A 22,419-nucleotide genomic window follows, 5' to 3' on the forward strand; every position below is an offset into this window, starting at 1 on the left:
GCTGTGTTGCAATATTTTCAGGGAGGGCTTATTTTAGCGTATGTGCTCAAAAGCCCGATTCGTCTTATTTTTAGGGAAACAGAGTACCAAATTTTGATCATGTGACCGTGGGGATACTGCAATGGTCCTAAGTGTAGAAAAAAAGTCATATGTAACTTTTTTCAGTGACGTTGTAACTTCAAATAGTTGTAAGTCAAGGACTATATTAAACCAACTGGATTGAATAAGCATCTAAAATCCATCTTGCTTTTAACACTGATGGAGTTTTCCTACAATTTTGTGTAATACATTTTAAAAGTCACTGCAAACAGATCAGTTGTAGGGTACCTGTGTTTTCTAACAAAGTCTTTGGTGTGTTGGGTCTGTTAATGATTTCTACAAGCTGGTGCAAAACCATAGGGACGTAAGGCTGCATCTCTATACCTAGAAAAAAACAACACACAAGCAATGTATTAAAAATCACTTTTCATTATAGGCACATTAACACAGCTGACAGAATTTATAAGTGGTTACAAGACCAAAGAAAATTCTACACAATTGAAAATTCAAACTAGCATTAAAAAAAAAGCCAATCTCACCCATCTGAATTGAAATTTCTCCAATTGCCCATGTGGCATTGTTACACACAGAAATGAACTCAGGGTTTAGGTTTGTTCCCAAAATTGGCATGAAATCAGCTGAAAAAACACAAATAAGCCCTGTCATTAAAATTTATCCTTTGCTAGAACATAGCATAAAACTGCAGCGTAATATAATTTTAGCAGAAAATTCTTTGGCATTTTAATCTCCCCAATATTTATAAAACCATTCCAACAAAGAAGTTCAGATTCCAAACAGGAAAGCCCATTATAAACATATCAATGTATTAATCTTCCTTCCAGACAAGGGGAATGTGGGTACATTTGGTTTTTTTTTTTTTTGAAATGCAATAGCAGTTTCTGAAGTGGAGCAAACATAGTATTTATTAGGATCCAGCCAGAAGATAGATGAAAATTCTAAATCTGATCAAAACAGGCATTTACAATTTACCACACAGCAATCCAAAGGAAAAATATATGTATTGAAATGAGAGAACAGGGTAAAAAATTGAGATTTAAATATTAGTCACTACTAATGGCAATAGGGCATTTTCGTTAAAATCTGAACAGGAGGAGAAGGCAACATGGGGCTTACAACAGAGAGGTCATTTTCTAAAATGGACAGAAGATATCTTGGAAACTGGGGTGCTCCTTCCATTTGTCCAATAGGCAGGACTAACAAAATTTCGTAACAATACTTAGAGAGACAGAGACAGAGAAAGCTTCTCTGTTGGATAAAGATGTATCAGAAAATGACACCAATATAAAGAAAACCAGTAAGACAAGCCTGCTGGTGATGATGATTTGGTTATTAAGGATTCTTGAGATCGCAAGAAGAGAGAACCAACACTCTTGCCATCACCTGCATCCTTCCTTCCTTTCCTTCCCTCCCTCCCCTTCACAACTGACTGTTTTCTCCTTCCATTAAAAAACCTCAAAATACAATGGAAAAAAAGCTTAATCTCCTCAAGGTTCTTGTGACAAGATGTGCTGCCTGATTTTGATGGTATTGTAATTTGTCTGAAGATGGAGTTTTGTCTTTTTGCCAAATGCACTAGACGTGCCCTGTAGACATTTAAGAAATTCTTGGTGTAATTCAAATACCTGTGAGTAATCACATCTAATTTGAGGTGGAGCAAGATTTCTGTGAAGGAATTGTCAAGGAAAGCAGATTTTTAAAAAATCCTTTCTGCTGTGTGCTTCTGAATCAACTGGAGGCGTGATTCATGCTTTTAAGAAACACGCTGGCTGCAGTTACCAAGAAAGAAAGGAGGATCACCAGAGGGGAAGAAACACAATTGATGATCCAACTAATACATACAGAATCAAGAAGGGAGAATTGCAGAGCACACTAGTTGGTAAAAAAAAAAAAGAGCAACAGAGAAAAGAAGCTATGATGAAACAGAGAAGCATGTCTATAGTGGCTTTCCAAGAAGGCTTGGCAAAGAGTTATTTTTGTCTCTTCCTCATTTCTCTTCTTAGGAAAGACTAGAAACTTGGGGGGGGGGGGATTAAAGCAAAGCTATTTAGAGGATTTAACATAACAAAGTTCAGTGATCAGGTCTCAAAACAGTGTAGATAAGGGATGGGGTCAAGTGAAAGAGTTATGTGATTACTGTAAAGAAAACATTAAAATAAACAAGATTGTATATTATTTAATTAAGATATATTCACACCCATTAAAAAGATAACAGGACAGTAAACTGGAATTATAAGTACTAATTATTTATTTTGTTTTGGGCAATAAACAACACTACAGATGGAAGAAGTACACTGTGTTTATGTTTGGATTTATTCCTATTGTTTTCTCTGTCTTCAGCAGTCCTGGGCATAGGAAAGTGGCAGTTCAAACTATACATGATAACAGATTGCAGTATTAAGTTACCTACCAATGCAGGGCTTCACATGCTGAAAACATGCCTTGGTCAAATCCCCTAGCAAGGCAAAAGAACTCTGCCGTACCTCAGGCATTTTATCCTAAGAGAAAAGAAAGAAGCCTTTGCTTTTATTTAGAAAATAAAAACAACACCAAGACAAGAGAATGAGATTATTTATCTCACCTGCATACACTGGTACATCAGTGTCAGGATATTGCTCCGAGCCACTAGTTGTTCAATGTTGCCTCCAAGTCCTTCAGCTAAACCACTTAGTAAATCAAGAGCCACAATCATGAAGTCTTTATCTGGAGCTTCATACTGATCTGGTTGAGCATTATGCAACTAAGAAAAAGAAAACAATCATTGTTTAAAAGTTTTAAGTATGCAATATTACAATATATAATTTTCATTACTTTTTACTCCCCAAACCAGCAAATTGATCAAAGAATTTTATAATCAATCAGGGAGTTTAAATTCCACTGACACTACATTTTCTAATGCTATGAAAACTGACAACAGAAAATACCATGGCTTGTGCAAGAGTCTTTTGTACCAGATTCACACAGCGCTGGTAGACAGGTTCACAGTATGGAAGGAAGCCAGATTGCAAGGCAGTGGCAACCGAAGACAGGCACTGAAATACAGGAGACACATTAAGGACCATGTCTATCAATTACATAGTATGTCAAATATATTTACTATCTTAATTCTGTTTAAAAGGGAAACTTTTGAAAGATAAAATAAACTCATGTATTCACAGATTAAGAAACAGTACGGGGACACAATTATAATGCTTAAACACACAAGACCAGAGAAACTCTCCATTGAATCTTTGCAGTTTAATCCTACAATTCCTTCAGAAACACATTCTTACAAGTTCACAGAAAGCTAATTCCTAGAAAATTCTCAGAACTGCCACATTATGGTGCAATCATATCAGGTCTTGTCCAAAGATCTTCACGAAACTAATGGGGCTTAGTCCTAATTATACGGATGCAGAATTAGGATACCTCAAGTCCCCTTTTAGAAGGGGCTGGCATCATAAGGAAGAAAATATAAACAGTGATGATTTACAAAGGCCAGAGAACTATTTATAACAACAGCATGAATTACCTCTAATAAAGGGAAAAGATCTTTATCTTCATCCTTTAACATGTTCCATTTTTGGATTAATGGAGGCATAAGCATCTGGATGTATTCCTGTAGACAATGAAAATTTCACAGAATTTATGCTCTACAAAACTTTATTTAGGTTTTTTTTTAGCATTTATGTAGATTCCCTTGAATTGACAGCAGTTGAGTGCCCACTCCCCAACAACATTCTTAGCAATTTAGACTCTGGAATTCTTCTCCCATTCCCAAATTAACATATAGTTGACAGTCACTTGTTGGCCCTGGGCAGGAAAGATGTTTACAAAATGGTCCTATCTATTCCAGGAATGACTGGAACAGGAATCACCAAGAATCACTGATTCCTGCTTTATGCTTTCTTCCTTGTAGTTATGACAAAATAATGGAGATACTATCATTGAAGCATTTCAACAATCATAAGGAAAACATCTAGGCATACTTTTTAAAGCTTTATTAGGTATGTAGCATTTTATTCATGAATTTTCAAGTCAGATTTTATAATGTTTCTTAAGAGCCTAATATAAAGAAAAAAAATTGGAATATTCATAAAGAAAGCGGTGAATAACTTGGGCAACAAATCTAAAAAAAACTTATCTAGAATGGATGCTTGGTAAAGAAATGAATAAAAAGTCAAGGGTTTTTTTGTAGAATTGAGAGATGCAATTTATTTATTTATATCATTTATAGGGTGGATCATCTTACCTCAAGGTAATTATGGGCGATACTTACTGGTTTGTTTAGATGATGGCCTACAGAATCTGCTAAAGTTCCTATGGCATCATAAAGAATGAGCAGATTTTTATGTTGGTATTTACTAAATGCAAATACCAAAGTATCAAGTATATAAGCAAGATAAGGAACAAGCTCTGTACAAGCCTCCTCTTCTAGAGTAGCAAAGGCACTAAAAGGCAAAAGAAAACATTAGTCTACAGAATGAAGGAATGTACTTCTCCCTCTTTAAATAAAGCAATAAATGCTTTAAAAAATCTATTAACAGTATATAGGGAATTGAAAGTTTTATACATTTAACACAAAGTTATAATTTCCTTAGAAAACAAATACAACATAACTGTTAAAAGCAAATATAATTACAGGAGTATGGCTAAAAATGTTCTCAAATGGCTTTTCCAGTCAACTAGAAAGGAGCTACTCAACAAAAATAAATAAAACAATGCTGTAGACTGCAGTAGGTACCTTGAGAGCCATGGCTAGCATTTCTATATTGTGACCTACCTGCAGGCAGCTTCTTGTACTCTCTTGTTACTATCAAGGATACGCTTTAGCAACTCAGTCATTAATGGCTTCAAGTAAGTGTCTGGGGGTTGACTGACTACCCAATGTGCATAGCGACTAAGAGTCCAACAAGTAATGGAGCGCACAAGAGCCTTTTTATCAGAGAGGCACTGAATAAGGTGAGGGATTAGTTCGGGAAGATATGGAATCATACCCTGCATACAACCTATAGCAATACAAAATGAAATAAGAAAGAAATAAGAAATAGTTTAACAATCTGGTAATCATATAGTTGCTATTATTACTAATTATTACAGGTAGTCCTTGATATACCAACTTAGTAAAGTTGCTGCACATCTCACTGCAAGGCAACTCTAGGCAGCTTATAATATTAAAATGTATAATGAAATGTATTGCACAATGTTGTATTAAACATTACCAAATATATTATTAAACCAAAACAGACTAGCAAAATAACAAGTTTGTATATTATTAAGTAATATTTTCATATTTTACTTTTAATTTCATGCATAACCAATTTCATATTTCAAACATACGACACATACTATTTTGAATTTTGTTGTGAATAACAAATGTCAAATAAAATATTTCATTGAATTAGTCTCAGCTTACAAGCACACAAAAGATAATTAATATACTTTAAGCTCATTAGCCACCAATTTCCTATTACTATTCTAATTCTTTATTCAAATTATTGCCAATAATTACATAGTCCTATTTGTTTATAAAAATACAATAGTCATATAATCACCTAAAACATATTTCAAGTGACAATTTGAGAGGCCTCCAAATGCATAAAGGACTAACTTGTGAAATCAAGCAATATTTTAATAAAATACTGATATTTTGGATTTTAGACACTCAAATTCTTCTTGCAGTAATTAAATTATTATGCTTGTCTACGATTTTCAAAGAAATAATTGCCTTGCAATTTTTCGGTTGGGATTGTAGATTTTGTTACAGAATTTTCTAGACAATTTGAAGTAAAAATATATGCCAAATGATAGTCTATCACAGCCATAATTTTTATAGAAAAAAATATGGAGAACTGTTGGAAGGGAGGGAGGAGCAAAGATACACAGATAAGCAGTTATTAAGCAAATCCTGATTTTGCATGTCAGAACCCTGCTGGAAAGGTTGCAAATGGTAATCACATGATTATGGGATACTGCAACTATTGTATATACCTGTCTATTGCCCAGAGCCTGAATTTTGATCAGATGACTATGGGGATACTGCAATGGACATAAGCACAAGAACCAGTTGTATGTAACTTTTTTCCAGTGCCATTTTAACTTCAAATGCTTGCTAAGCAAATGGTTGCAAGGACTGCCAGCTTACCCTCTTGTAATCCCTTTCTCTCCAATGAATGTAGACATAAACATTAATTCTCTTTTTGCTAATTATCCCAACACCAAAATAATCATTCCAAAGGACAATAACAATTTGGGTTCAAGGTCAGACATTCTTATACCCAATGTGTCTTCCATTTTTCTGAAATGGCAGACAACCAGTTCCACTATGAAATCAAAAATCAACAGATAAAAGATGACAAATTTAATACGATTCTGAACAGATCAAGATACAATTTTGTAGTAACTGAAGCCGATAGTAATTCACATAATAGAAATGCTGGAAGTCCATATTTAAAAATTTGTTTCAAAATTTCAATTGAACCAGAGCAAATGCCTTTGCGGCATCCAACAATCCTACCAATGCTGATTTAAGTTATTCTGAATGTATATCCAGAATGTCCATTAGTAATCTAACGTTGGCTAGGGAAGAGTTGGCTAGGGAATAAAATTAATTGTCTGTAAGGGGTCACTGTTCACATTTTTGCATCATCAATTTCAAAGAAAATTGGTTATCAATTTGCAGAGTTGCAAATTCTAATCCCAGTTTAAGGGGGAAAAAAAACCCAGGAAAGGAACAATGATAAACCACTTCTGAAAAAAACCTTGCCAAGAAAATTGCAGGGACCTGTCTATGCAGTATCCGAGAATCAGACATCATTGAACAGAATGAAAAAAAAAAATGAATCCATATTAAAACCTTGCGAAGAAAATTGCAGGGACCTGTCCATGCAGTGCCCGAGAATCAGACATGATTGAACAAAATGAAAAAATATATTAATCCATATTAATCCATTAAAATTATATTTATTAATATCTTCAACAAAGGATCGAGATGCTGAAAAATAGTCTAGTTGAAAACAATTCTGATGTGGAATTGGAAAGAAACAAAATTACTTCCCCTATTTTTTCCCCCTGCTTCTTGACCTGTGATGGCGAACCTATGGCACCCATGCCAGAGGTGACACGCAGAGCCCTCTCTGTGGGCATGCACACTGTCGCCAGCTGCTCTTCTGGTCTTCGCATGCACCAGAGTACCAGAAAGCTGAAGACCAGCTGGCCGGTGCGCATGTGCATGCCGGAAACCCAAAGACCAGCTGGCCAGCGCATGCATGTGCAAGGGGCAGCTAGTCTTTGGGGTTTGGGTGCTCTGGCACATGTACATGCATGCACACTCATTCCGGTTTGGGCACTTGATGCTGAAAAGGTTCGCCATCACTATTCTAGACTTTAGAATGCACACAGTATTTACAAAAATGAGTCTTAACTTCTCTTGCTAGATTAAACTAAGTGGGGACTCATCTTTTGACTAAGGTAGGTACTTTTTACAAAAGGGACCATGGAGAACAACTTTATTAAAGAGCCCTTCCTTGTCAGGAAAAGCTGGCAATAAGCACAGTCTGGAGGGGGACTATATTATTTCTCAAATGTTTTGCACATTCCTGAGCAAAAGATAATGACAGGAACACCAGTACTAATGAGGAAAATGCCAAAATAATCCTTTTTCTGTTCTCCATAACTCATTCCCTTTTTACTCTTACACATCACTTTGCACATCCACTCACATCTAAATAAGCATGCATGTATCAATTCAACCACCAGAGAACTTGCCTCCTTCTCTTTTGTGCTCATCAACTGGCAGCAAACGAAAGCAGCTAAGCTACAGAGAAGAGCCACAACAATCCAGGTACATTTGTTTGTGTATCTCCAACACTTATTATTTTCACCAAGGTATCTGGGATGGGGGCATTGGAGCATGCACGCAGGGGAGTGTAATTTAAAATAGAAGACATTCCATGTACCTAAGAAGCTCTATAACTGTGCAAACTGGTAGTTTAGAATGGGTCTATTTAACTTCTAGTCATCTACAATAACATTTTCAAATTTGCTTCCAGGTAGATTTAGAATTTTCTCTCTAGTATCCCACTAGAATAAGTGATGTGATGGCTTCATTTATATGTAATACGTGAAATTTAATAACAGTTTAGTCACTAAACTGTTATTAAATTTTATATATTACATATAAATGAAGCCATCACATCACTTATCCTTGCATGTCTCATTCTCATATTTCTTGCAGCAAAAATACGTTCTGTGTGATGCGCCATGTTTAGATTTATCATAGTTTCTTTCACACTATGAATAGTAACAAAGTACAACATGAACCTCAAACATCATTTACCTTCAGCAATTGCTCCTAGAACAAGGATGCCTGATTCTTTCACCACCCATTCGGGATGAAAAAGCAATTCTTTTAGAAGGGGCAAAATATGTGGTAACAGGTCATCACGGAATACATTGGCAAGAACATCAAGGGCAGCAGCTGAACATTTCCCTAAAGAAAAGTAACATACATTTTTTGTATAGTCTATTATGCTTTCAAAACTTCTCTCCACTTGATTTTGCAGTATTAGCAAATTTGCTATTTGTTGAAAATTACGAAGAAATTGTAACAAAGAACAAAATACAAAGAAAATTAAGCTACTATTCTAAACACTGTATGAGGAGGCCTATAAGTCTGTGTTGGCAAATCATTCAGGAGGAGTCTGGTAGCCCATTTTCAGACTACCACATTTTATTAAATGGCAAAAAAAGCACACAAACATATGCCTTTTAAATATTGCAGTTGGGAACAGTGCTCCAAGTTTTTTTGTTAAGCGAGTTTAAACTCTTATAACTTTGCAATCCATATTTTATTTATTTATCGATCAGTTACTGATCTCACTAACATAAATCTGGGCAGTATATAATGCAACCAACAATTACAACTTTGTAATCCTTTAATGTGGGGAAGAGTCGGGGCATTAAATATAAGATCATGGCACCCAAATCTTATATACAATGCAACCATGTAACAGACCCAACCTGAACAATTCTTAAATTAAGCTTAAGGTATATTCATAAGTTTTACATTATTTCATTTGGGAAAGTGGCATACTTAAATTCCAGTCAGAAATAGTGTCATCATCATCAAGCTCATCTTCCTCATCTTCCTCATCTTCAATACCATCTTCTTCATGCTGCTGAGCTACTGTTCGGGAACGGTGAAACCGAGGTCTTATATCTTGTTCACTATCTGGAATTGCTTCATCTTCCTCAACATCTCCCTATTATCAAACCAAAGAGGAAAATATGAAGCGAAAGAGATGTTTCAGCAATACCCTGGCCCTTTCTATGCTATATCAAACTTTTATACGCTAATTAAAATACCAAATGTATGTTTAAATTTGCAATGGTTAAGAAGTAGAAAGTAGCAAATAACTTACCAAAATGTTACTAAAAACCACTAATAATTTTATTAATACAATTCTACACTTAAAAGTTATAGGCAAAAATTTGGATAACCTGGTCAAATTATATACTTCTGATAATCTCTAAATGAATCAAAATTGGCACAATCTGTACGTAGTATATAATCTTTATTTTGTATTTGTGAAGGTAAACGTTCCCCTCGCACATGTGTGCTAGTCGTTCCTGACTCTAGGGGGGAGTGCTCATCTCCGTTTGGTTTCAAAGCCAAAGAGCCAGTGCTGTCTGAAGACGTCTCCGTGGTCATGTGGCCAGCATGACTAAATGCTGAAGATGCATGGAACGCTGTTATCTTCCCACCAAGGTGGTCCCTATTTTTCTACTTGCATTTTTACATGCTTTCAAACTGCTACGTTGGCAGAAGCTGGGACAAGAAATGGGAGCTCACTCCGTTACGAAGCACTAGGGATTCAAACCGCTGAATTGCTGACTTTTCTGATCGACAAGCTCAGTGCCTTAGCCACTGAGACACCGCATCCCTGATTTGTATTTGTAAGTAACGGTAAATAAAAAACAAGTGTGCAATCAAATTAATATTGATTTCACTTTTTATTACATAGAAGTTGTCTCAACTTTGGTTCACTTAGACAATCACCAAATCATGTATTTTGATCAGAAGTTATTAGCTTCTAAATACAACAGTATCTCTTCAGAAGATATTCTTTTATTGGGTATATAAAGGTGCTAATTTCAAATAAAATGGATATAGTTCTGTACTGAAACTTGTCACATTTTGCTTGATGTACAGAAATATTTAAAAAATCACAGGTATTGGAGGCAAAGTATAGTTATTCCTACCTTCAGCAGAATGATATCTATTTCTGAATATTTCATACCATTTACAAGGACAGGTATCAACCTACATAGAAAAAAAATTAAATAATTGAATATCAAATCCTAAAGTTGTATAAGCAGGAGTTCACATTCTTTAAAATTTTCAAATACCAATCAAATCCATGCAAATTATTTAACAGAAAATGCTGAGATAATGTGTGCTCACTTTAATAGTCAAAGATTTGAGCCTAGATAAAAGACATGGGTTTATTTTAAATCAAATTAAAAATAGCATGTTTTAAAATCCACGAACTATCAAATTTAGATTATTTGAAATGTAAAATATTTCAGGATACTAAAGTGTTTCTTTGATTATATATATGCATATATACACATATATACATTTCACAGTCAAATGGACTATATCTAGTGTGCAAAAGCAATCATAGTCATTTAGTTGCCTGTTGCAGGCCCCGCATTTGTTTCTAATTAGTTGATAGGTGCAATTCAAAGTGTTAGTTTTAATTTATATCCATGTAAAGCTTGGCTATCAGTTGTTTTCAGGATAATTTATTTGAAGTGTAATCTACCTAATACGCTTCTTGCTGCATAAATTATTAATGAATCCACCATTTTAGCAAAGTGAGAGTGCAGCAACAGGGGTTTCAGAGATGGCCCCTGTCTCTTCCCTGGGCCACCTATCAGGTATTGTATCTAATGATTTTCCAATAACTAATAAAGATGGAATTGTCCTGGAGAGCTTTCAGGGAAAGAAGGAAATGGATACCTTGGCTTGATTATATTTACTGTTATGTTTGATTGAGAATTTATTTATACTGTTAACCAGTTGGAATCACACATTTGCTAAATAAATGGTAAAAGAAAATTTGACTCCCTCACAAATATGGCTTCTTTCCCTAGACAAAAGAAGCAATTATATTCAGTTTATACAACACAGACATTTTAAAACAAACAAGAGTGAAATGGTCTGCAGTTGTGTTATACAGTGTGGAAAAAGCATGAAGTATTTTCATGGAGTAACAGACATTCCCTTGATTGTGCCACATGAAAGTTCTCACTGATATTACTGGCTTTTATAACTTTCATAAAAACTATTAGCAAGCAAAAATATGTGTCAAGTTAGTATGCGTCCATGGGTAAGTACATAGGTACAATTACCATCTCAATTTAAATGTTCCAAATGACTATACAAGTTTCATGAAACAATTTTAAGTTTTTAAAGACATAATGAGATAACCATGCACATACATTTCAAATAAGCTAATAGAATATTAAAGGGAAAATAAACTTACTTTGTAAGATGTCGATACAATACATCTTTACAAATTGGCTGTTCAGCCAAAGTCAGCCAGAATTCACAAGCCTCCAAAGCCACATTTTCATCTTGGTCCTGAGTTCTTTGCAGCATGTACTACATGTTATGGTAAGAAAGTAAAAAGAAACAGAAACTGGGTACATTTGAAAACACAATGTAATTAAAACCCTTTCATATAACATTCTATTATCATATGGATAATTTGAAAAATGGGTTTTTAATATAGGAATAATTATAGATCACAGATACTTTTGTCTATATTCCGGCTGCTAAAAATAAAACTCTCTCTTTGCCTTATGCAAATTTGTCCCAGTAGAATAATATTTTGGCATTCAATCTCCAATTCCTCAATATTTAATAAAACATTTTTTTCCAGAATACTGCCAATTCTCCTAGAAGCAGCAATCAGTATTGTTTGTTTTCCTAGACTCCCCCATTTTATTACTGCATAATCAAATACCACATGTGCCCTGTACTGTATTGGTAATTTTAAAATATTTATTATATTACAAACTGATTTTCCTGACTGCCTGCTATTATTATATTATGAAGTTTGAAAAGTGGAATGTTTTGTGCTGGTTCTCGTATAGTTCAGTACTTGTTTCCGTTGTTTTTCACTTTTTAAACTCAAGTAGAGTTTGTCCAATTTCCAACTAAGAATAGTTTTTAAATTTTGCAAGAAAAATTGTGTTTTCATGCACATTTTATATAAAACTGCAAAGCATGTCCATTTGTTGCAAGTAATATAATGGGGGTTTTATAGTATTTGATGTCATGTTTTTGTATATAGTTCTCCAAAAGATAGTTTCAATTTTTGACAGTAGAACCTCACTGTACGATCGGAAAAAACCCACGTACTGAAATGTAAATGGATTTTGGGTTGTATTTCAATATAGCAAGTTAGGAAAGTTTACCTTAAACAAACAGTTAATGAATTTTTCATCAACCTTAATATAAAGCAGCCATCTATTTTCACAATGCTGCCACTAATAATTGAAAACCTAATTGCTGTGGTTACAGAAATATTTGCTGATCAAGGCAGACTATAACTAACTATGGCTTAGCTCACACCAACGCTTCTCGTTGCAATCTAATGTTAAAAATAAAGCATGACAATGTGCAGGCAATATTTAAATCTGCATATTCACAGTAATGACTTGTATTGTTTTATATTAAAGTAGCCCTTAAGACTATCATCACTTGTTCATCAATGGCTTAAAGGTATGACAACGCTGAACAAGTGGACTTATAGCCTAATCATCAGAATTCCATTGTCATAATATCCTGCAGTTTACACACTTACGATCCAGGCGATGCGTAGCTCAAGTAAGTTGAAGAACAATGGAAAGTCTGCAGTTAAACTTATTCCGAAAAGAAAACTATATGTAATTGCTTATCACTTTAAAAGCAATTCCTCATAATTTATAAACTTTTAGAAAAACCAAATCTATGCATATAAAGACTTCATTTTGTATGTCTACTGGAACATTTGGGACCTGAAGGAGGGATATATTTGGAATCACGCAGTAGCAAGAGTGCAAAAAATTATAGTGAGAGATTCACATCAGTCTTAGCTTGAAAATTATAATATACAATGCAAAATAATTGAGAAAGTTCAAGATGAAATGTCTGTCTTCAGTATGTTCATAGAAATATCTTATAATTCCTAAACAAGCTTTAAAACACCAAGCAAGGTCAATGGTAAATTATAAATAAATGTACATATACTCTTCCGAGTTACGACCATAATGGAACCATTAGTCTTAAGTAGTGACAGTGGCAGGTGACTAACCTGATTTTGCAACGTTTTCAGCAATGGTCGTTAAGCAAACCAATGATTTGGTATGGACTAGTTTTGCCAAAAACAGGAAGTAAATTGTGGTTTGTAGCAAATCTATCCTAAAAAATGGGCACATAAGCACAGGATGCTGCAAATGACTGTGTGTGTGTGTGTTTGTGTGTGTGTGTCTGACCATCATAATTCAAATCTAGACTGTAAGTACCTCCAATGAAGTCCGTTGTAACTTTGAACAGTCACTAAACTTTCAGTTATAAGCAGAGGATTACCTCTACGCATAAGAATTCAGTAGGGAACTTATTTAGTAAAACTAATTTGATATTTAACCAAAAGTGGGGAAACCTTTTTCTTCTTGTATTGCTATTCTTGTTGTTTATTCTTGGATTCCAGGATGAAATGTTTTAATGCAGAAGCTATATAAATTTTACTATTTTGGAATCATCTAAAGTAACGACATAAGTCTTTTCCAATGTTTTCTTTTTTTTTCTTTTCTAGAAGATGAGTCACCTTTGCTTTGGAGCTAGTTCCTACTCTATATTTTCATTCTATGTAATTACTGGAAGAGACTGAAAATAGAGGATTTGATGTCCTAATAACAATATTCTCTTTTCCTATTTCTTTTTTGGGGTTTGTTTTGTTTTTTGAAGAGAGTCTTTACAGTTTTTTTTTTCTTTTGTGTGTGCATGTGATTTCAGATTGCTGCCACAAAAATCCTCTTTTTCCACAAAATACAGCAAATTAGTTTTTTACATGCAGATTTTTTTTCAGATATCATACTTAGGGTCCTTCCAAGAGTAAACAATATTTATTAAACTGACAGTATAAACCTGATGCTGTATCTTTAACAAAAACTCATTTTTACATAATAAATTTCCTTCTTTCTTTAAATTTGTTTGCTGTTCATCTCGCTGTGAGTGGGAGCAGGATTAAAATGTATTGCTAAGGTGTACAAAAATATCTGCAAATATTTGGAACAAATTATATAAATACTACGTTTTAAGCAAATATTGGTTACGGATTTTAAACAATATGGCATATACTTCTAATGAACTTAAGATGAATTTTAGTTAACAAAATATATTTATTGGAGATCTCAGAGAATGTCCTAAACAGTCAACTTCATTATACTGGAAAAAGAAAACAATGAACATGTCACTTGCTATGGGACTTCTTCACTATCATACTATTTTTGCTTCTTATTTTTTATTTCCACATTTGTTAATATGGTTTTGGTAAGAAAAAGATGTGAATATGATTTTGAAAGATGTAGTAGAAAGAACCAGTAGGAAGCACTATGGAGTTACCGATTACACGTTATGCAAATGAGTATTCTTTTCTGATGGAAAGTTAAGGGCAGTTTGGATTTATAATATTAGATCAGTTTTAGTAATTAGTAATTACTAGTAATTAGATATATTTACTGTGTTTATGACATGATTTTGTGATCAACAATATTTGAAAAATGACTGATTTTCTATTCTTTTTGTATACTTTTGTGCTGTATACTAAAACAATAAACAACAGACGCATGCATGTGCTCTTAAGAGAAAATAGACTAATAGGCAAACATAAGTAGGACATTAAGAAATAATTCTGAATTACAAATTTGATTTTCAAGCATTTTCATATATTTAATAATGGAAAAGTTGCATCTGGCAAAAATCCCTAATTCAATGAACGTTATCATCTTAAAACATTTTATAAAATACATTACCTCAACAATACTAATCATATGAGGAAGTAAACGGTCCATTCTAACTTCCAGCAGCATTACCAGAGCCCGACAAACATTTTTACGTACTTCAGGCTCCTCATCTCCAGCCAATGCAAACAGATTCTGTTAAAGGGGAATTAAAAAAACCCAAAAAGTGTTTAATGGATGGATGAATGGATAGATAAATAAACTATGAACTAAAATCCATATTACCAATATCATTCTTTCAGTGGTCTATATTATTTGGAAAAAATGAAGGACTTAAAGAGTTTTCTAGACCTCATTGTTGTAGAACAATATTTATTCTTTTAATTCAACAATGCATACATTTTTACTGCATTATAAACATAACAAAATCTAAACCATGAATAAAGCTTTCTCAGCTTAGATACTTTTAGTAGATGAGACAGAACTGTATTAATTTATATAGGAAGCTGTCTCTTCTAATGCTCAACATCATTCAGATCAGCTAATTACAAATAAAAGTGGTTGCTATGTATTGCGGGCACATTTATTTACAAGCAAACAGCTATATCAATCAACCCTGCCAGCACAGAGAATAGGAAGTTTAAAAGTAGACAAAGTGATGTTACCTTTATTACCCTCATCAACCAGACACCAGCATAGCTGGAAGTCAGAGAAACGGATATTATTTAGGCCATTTGTTTGGCTAGACATTAATAAAAAGTCAGAAAATTTGGGCTCTAGAAATATCTAAAAAAACAACTCAATTATTAACTGAAAGAAAATTCTCAATTTTTATAGTTACTTGCATGGGTTTTTTAAGTAGTTTTTTTGTAATTGTTGCCACTCTTTATCAAGGAAAAAAAAGGAATATTACTGTCCACTTGCTCTCTCTTCAACCCAAATGGAACTATTTTGAAGCAATGGAAAATGGCATTCAGGAAAAGAGAAATATATCGTAATTATCTACAAGAGGTACACTCAAATATGAATCACCCACCTCAATAAATCCATCAATGTGCAGCATAAGGGCTTGAGTTCTACTGATGATAAACTGATTGACACAAGCAACTGCATGGGACCTATAAACATAATGTAAATATATATATATTACTGTAAAAAGCTGAAGGAATAAATTTACCACTACTTAGAATTAAACTCAGCATCAATCTTTTTGCAAAGGGAAAAATAACTTGATATTTAATATTATGAATAAAGCATGTAGTTTTATTGCATGTCTGGAAGTTTCAGAAATGTCAAAAACAATCTGTATTAGTTATATAGGTAGTTTTCACTTGACAATCATTTGTTCAGTGGCCAAACTTACGGTAGTGCTGAATGAAGGAGTTACAACCAGTCCCTGAAGTTACAACCGTTGCAGCAACCTGTGGCCATGTGATTAAAATGTGGGCACTTGGCAGCCTGACAAGCTTAGAACTGCCGGTCCCCTTAAACTTCCCCACCCCTCTACCTTCTTGCTCCATCTAGGCTCTTTTAGTACCCTGCACTTCATGGCCCTTGCACACTAGCTGACCCTCGCAGTCTTCTTGCTCCTATTAGTAACAAAAATGGCTGTTGGTACCTCACAAAGGGCGAGGGCAAGCATACCTTATCAGCAGAGGCATTGGCTGGGGCAGCAGATCTGCACTACTTTGTTGGGACAGGCTGGGGCTTCCTGAAGTAGGTGCACACACCATGCTACTGGGCCGGGCTGAGGCTTCCTTTGTACTGTGGTTCAGGAGTGAGCCAAGAAGCCTGAGTTGCAGAGTGGCAAACAGCACCACAGTCATGAAATTCTGGTGCTGTTCACTGCCCTGTGGGGTGCAGGGAGCCAAAAATGCATAGATGGGAAAACAGACAGTTGAGGTGAGTGGAAAGAGAGGCAACTCCTTAGAAAAAACTGAAGTTCAGGCCTTGGGAGGGACTAAGCTTGGAATGGCTTGGATTGTGGTTTGTCCTTGGATAATGACCAATGGAATTCAATTAACAACAGCAATGAAAATGCCTGGAACTGTGGTTGCTAAGTGATGCAATCATCTGATGTCATACTTCTTTGCATCTTATTTCTGTATTAAACGTATATGCTTAACGATGGAAATATCAAGCCTAATTACTGTTGTAACTTACGGACTACTTGTAGTTTTATAGCCATACTGTTATTTATTAGATATTAGACTTACTTAGTAGAAGAAACTCTGGTTGGATACCTTCCTTTTTATCAAGTACTAGTGCTGATAACCCATTTTCCCCCTATAAATATTTATTTATAGGGGGAAAATGTCCAGACCAAATGTAATTTCTAATGTTGGATTTTCCCCCTTACCAGAGGAAGCCCCCTTGTGGAGTACTGTGAAACTGTTACCATGGCACTCCACTGTGCTATACAGTAGAAGCCATTTTACGGCAGTACAGTAGAAGCCATTTTAAGGCACAACAGGCTGTATTATAACAGAAAACATACCCCAGGGGACGTTAGGGGTATCTTACCCCCATAGTATTTGTTTCCAGAGAGTAAATCGTCTGTGTACCAAGTTTGGTTGAAATTGCTCGAGGCGTTCCAGAACATACACACAGACATTTTTAGATAGATAGATATAGATAGATTTATTGATCTCTAAGGGCTAGTAAAATGGTAGGTGCTGTCATCTAAAGTTCAAGTTATTACTGCCTGATAATATCCAAAATGCAAATTTAGTCACCTTTCAGGTAAACAGTTCAATATCACATGTCACAAGAATAACTTGTGGAACACGAACTGTCTTAAAGACAATGATGAAATGATTTTTCCAGTTCAGAAAAAAATATTTACAGTTATGTCAATAGAAATGTTTTTACAATATGTTGAGATCTGAAAAGTAAAAGCAAAGAATTATATTCATGCCCCAAACCTAGATTAAAATAAATCAGATTATGCAAAGAAAATAACTCAGAAAGCTAGGAAAAATGTATAGATTATTACTGGGTTTCTGGGTGCAATTTAAAGTGCTGATTGCCATCTAAAAAGCTCTGTAAGGCACAGGGCATGGATATTTCAAGGATCACCTGTCTCCAATTGTCTCTGCCCATTTGGTCAGATCCAACAGGGTAGGCATTCAGGTCCCATCTATATTTAAAATGCCATCTAAAGGAGCACAGGAGGATGCTTTTTCTGTTGTGGAGACTGCCCTCTAGAATACCTTTCTTCCAAGGTCTGCATAGCCTTATGCTGGTCTGCCTTCAAAAGAGCCCTGAAGACCCTGCTTATTTCATAAGTCTTTCAGCCCACTACTTGGTTTGCTTGGCCTGGCCATACCTATTTGTGCTTCAATTAATTTCTATTATTTTTTTAACCTTTGTAAACTACCCTGAGTTGTGTATAAATGTATGATCAAAGAAACTAAAATAAATAAATTTCAACAGTTCAACAAAATTCTTTCCTGAAAACTTTTCAAATAATTAACTAGGGAACTTTACCTTATTTTTGGACTGCTGTGCTTGAAGAATTGTAGAAACTTGGGGATCATGATATTAAGGGGACGATCTAAAGCATCACTGTCTAAGATTTCAGCTGAATCTTCGCAGATCTTCTGAAGAGCTCCAAATGCACCCTACAAGATAAATGTTTGTCTTTTTGATATTTTTATAATGATATCAGACTCATTGTTACTTTCAAAAATTACCTCCTTTTCTCACTGCAGGCTGAATTCCAAATACAACTGACATCTTATTTACTTAAAAGATATCTATGGCTACCCCTCTTAGAACAGAATGCTAACAGCTCAAAACAACAATAAAACCAAGACACAATAAAAACAATAAAACCAAAAGAAAAAGGCACTTAGCCATCTCACTTGGATGCCTCCAACAAAATAATCCACAGGATCCCATCCTACCTGACCCCAATCCCTGGGGTAAGGACAAGCCCTCTTCAGACTTCCAAAAGACTAAAAGGGAAGGATTGCCAGATTGCCAGCAGAAGGATGATTCACAGAGTAGTGAAAAGACAGAAAATACATGCTAGATCCTATTAGATAGTGATATGGTATTGAAACACAGCGCTAGGCCCTAATCTAGCTGGGCTCTTGCTAATACAAGTTATTTTCTTCAATAAGAATTGTTAGAAAATTAATCAAAAAGTCAAAAATAGCTTAATAATATACTGAACACTATGATCATTTCGGGAGAAGCTGCCTATGATTTAATTCTGATCATACATTTCCATTAACAGGTGGAAGAAAGAGTATACTTCTTCTTTTCAAAGAAGCATTGTTGCTGGTAAAAAAAAGATAGAAACAAGGTTCATGACAGAATCTAAGAAAATCTTCCCATATCTGCTGTAAAAGATCACTGAGAGCCAGGTTGGTTTAGTTGATAAGGCTCCAGGCTAGAAACTGGAAAACAGCGAGTTCTAGTCCTGCCTCAGGCGTGAAAGCTGGCTGGGTGACTTTGAACCAGTCACTCTTTCTCAGCCCAATCCACCCTCAAGCGTTCCAGGTAGAAAGAAATAAAAGTAGTAAAAATAGTAATTACCAGACCTATTCCAAATAAAATAAAAATACATATTTAATTAGAAAAGGTAAACTTTTACCTCACAAGTATTGTAGTCTTCAGAATCAAGCAGGCTACAAAGCTTTGGTAAAAGTTCAGGCCAGTTCTGCAATTCTCCTTTTGAGGCAATGGTTGTAATCAAGATACCTTGAATTTGTTTGAAGAAATGTAAAAAAGTTATTGATAATAAGTTGCTTTAATGTAACAATATAAAAATTAATACATAAATAAGAATGACCAACAGAAAAGATTAAAAAACTTATCTCTTTAAGTGACTAGATAAAGCATGTCTGCTTGTAAAGATTTATATACACACATACATTTTAGACATAAGTATAGACTGATATTCAAGCTGAGTGGAAACCTAATCTGCAAAAAAGTGTCCTTGTATTCTTCTCAGATTTCTTGAAGCCATAAAACATTACCTTAACAGTAGACAAGTCGATGACATATGCAATTCTACTTATAGGGTTAGAACATACACTTAAGCAGAGGTGGGTTGCTCCCGGTTCGGCCCAGATCGGGTGAACCGGTAGTAGTGGCAGCGAAACACTCTGCCCTCCCGCCCAGAAGCACTTTAGGAATGAGAAAATCTGCTCAATGGCTGAAGCTAAGAACCAAAGGCAGTTCTTTGGTGATCAACTTTCACCCTTCAAATATATCAAGTCTCCAATTCTACTATCGCTAATATAGCTGATTTAATACAGCAGCATCTGAATGGTCAACAGTTGCCTTTCTCATCTATTGATAAGCAGAGATACTCGAATTCTATATTCTGGAGGTAGAAACCATTATGGCAATGAAATAAGCATATAAGGTAAATTCTGTTCGTGCAACAGGGATTCCCTTGTTTTAATTCCCACAAACATATCCAAATTTTCTCCAAAATACCTCTCACTTTCCCCAAAGATTTGGGAATTTGTAGAATATTTAGGTGGATCTGCTGACATAAATACAGAGGAAAACTGTTGCTTATTTAAGACAAGAATGGAGAACATACGGTTTTCATGTATTGCAAACTACAACTTCCTTATTATCAATGAGACTGGAAGACACTAAGTTGAAATATTATAAAGGAAAAAAATAAGAATTTTGCATGAAAACCACATCATAAATCCCAAGGTAGTAAGTAACATTAAAGCTAATATTTGCATCTATGTTTGTAACAAGTCCTTTCCTGTGTTTTCATATATTTCTTTTAAGGTTCTTCTATCTTCAAATCATATTCCCTGAAGCAGAACAGTGATCCTGTGTCAATGAAGACAACTTTTTATACTGAAGATATTTTAAGATTAAAAATATTTTTTCTGATAATATGCATGAGGATTTAATATTGTCATGTTATCCTATATCTAAAGTAGCTAAAATAATTATCTACACTTTTATCATGAAACAAATTAAAAGCAGAAGACTTGGAATACATTTGTTGTAAATAAATATTAAATAAATGATGATTATATATAATAGTATAATAGCCATCTAACATCTATATCTGAACCAATCGATTACCCACACAATTATTTTTAAACAAAACAAAAAGACTCAGTCCTTTATAACATCACAATTAAAAACTGTTTGTTATCATTTGTATTTTACAATTTGTTTATTTAGCATAAAGAAACATAATATAAATATTCATGACTCACCTACAGTGGCTCTGATTAGTGGAGAGGAATCACCAATATTGTTTAAGCACTCACTTTTAATGAAGTCAGTTACTCCATTAGGAAAGTTGTGAAAGTGAGCTTTGACATTATTCTTCAAAATAAGACCACTTAGTGATCTTGTTGGTTCATCTGTAATAAGTTTAAAGAAAAGTCATTTAGGTTATATATTCCATATACCTACTTAAGAGCAAGCACAATTCGAAACATGAAATGCTTGATTTCATGAAGTGCAAGTACCAACACAAACACACACTTACACTATTTAATATTACAATACAACATTAAATTGTATGACTCCGTAGATATATTACAGTTTGCCAGTATTTCCCAAGATTGTCTGTGGAGATTCTCAGTCATCCAGGTCATGGTTGTCCCAAAGATGCTTTTTCAAGAGACAACTGGACTTCTTGGTTTTTCTTTGAAGATGTTTTAATTCTCATCTAAGAAGCTTGGAAGAAAGCGAAACGTCTTCAAAGAAAAACCAGAAAGTCCAGTTGCTTCTTGAAAAAGCACCTTTAGGATTCCCAAGATTATGTTAAAGGAACCTAATAGGAAAACCTATGACCACTGAGATCATTATACCAAAAAAAAGCAAGAAAATTTATTTTATAAAAGCAAGAACACTTTGTCTTGCAATGTACTTTCTGCTTTATCAAGGTATTCTGTGACAGCATTCATACTACCAAGCACATATATCCAGTTTTCTGTGGCAGTTTTCAAAAAAGAATGGATATACTTTTACTACAGTATCTCCTGAAACACAATGCTCTATTTAGAATTTGAGACATAGATAACATTTCAAACTTGAAATGGATTGTTCCATTCGTCAGGATTGTTCAAAATTATATTCCAACCTACAGTTGAAGCGCCAAATGTTTCCAGAATGGTTGCAATATAATCAGTACTTACAGTAAAGTCAAAAGAGCTATTTTAAGCTCCAATTCAAAATCAAGACATTATGCATACACTTTAAAAAAGATACAATTAAATTTTAATTTTCAATCATATACAAAACAAAAACAATACAATTAAATTTCAATTTACCAGATCTTAATGGACTATCTTCAAGTGGAATGGACTATTTTTTCACTGATTTAATTCATTTTTATTTATTACTGTATCATGCAAATTATTTCAT

General features: G+C 34.4%; 1 protein-coding gene across 2 annotated transcripts in view; it reads right to left on the reverse strand.

Moving 5' to 3' along the window:
* The window catches only part of TNPO1 (transportin 1), a 40,353-nt gene that overhangs the window by 12,306 nt on the left and 5,628 nt on the right, over positions 1-22,419 (reverse strand). For both annotated transcript variants that reach the window (XM_081942955.1, XM_081942956.1), the window contains exons 4-20: positions 21,261-21,410; positions 19,655-19,761; positions 18,541-18,674; positions 16,088-16,169; positions 15,124-15,246; positions 11,589-11,707; positions 10,300-10,360; positions 9,131-9,299; positions 8,375-8,527; positions 4,820-5,045; positions 4,316-4,487; positions 3,569-3,655; positions 2,982-3,089; positions 2,639-2,797; positions 2,468-2,555; positions 579-677; positions 328-423 (exon numbers count right to left, since the gene is read on the reverse strand). In XM_081942955.1, coding sequence (XP_081799081.1) covers positions 328-423; positions 579-677; positions 2,468-2,555; positions 2,639-2,797; positions 2,982-3,089; positions 3,569-3,655; positions 4,316-4,487; positions 4,820-5,045; positions 8,375-8,527; positions 9,131-9,299; positions 10,300-10,360; positions 11,589-11,707; positions 15,124-15,246; positions 16,088-16,169; positions 18,541-18,674; positions 19,655-19,761; positions 21,261-21,410 — 2,133 coding nt within the window. The remainder of the gene's footprint in view (positions 1-327; positions 424-578; positions 678-2,467; positions 2,556-2,638; positions 2,798-2,981; positions 3,090-3,568; positions 3,656-4,315; positions 4,488-4,819; positions 5,046-8,374; positions 8,528-9,130; positions 9,300-10,299; positions 10,361-11,588; positions 11,708-15,123; positions 15,247-16,087; positions 16,170-18,540; positions 18,675-19,654; positions 19,762-21,260; positions 21,411-22,419) is intronic.

Source organism: Natrix helvetica, assembly GCF_964273705.1.
Source record: "Natrix helvetica genome assembly, chromosome: 2".
NCBI classification, from domain to species: Eukaryota; Metazoa; Chordata; class Lepidosauria; order Squamata; family Natricidae; genus Natrix; species Natrix helvetica.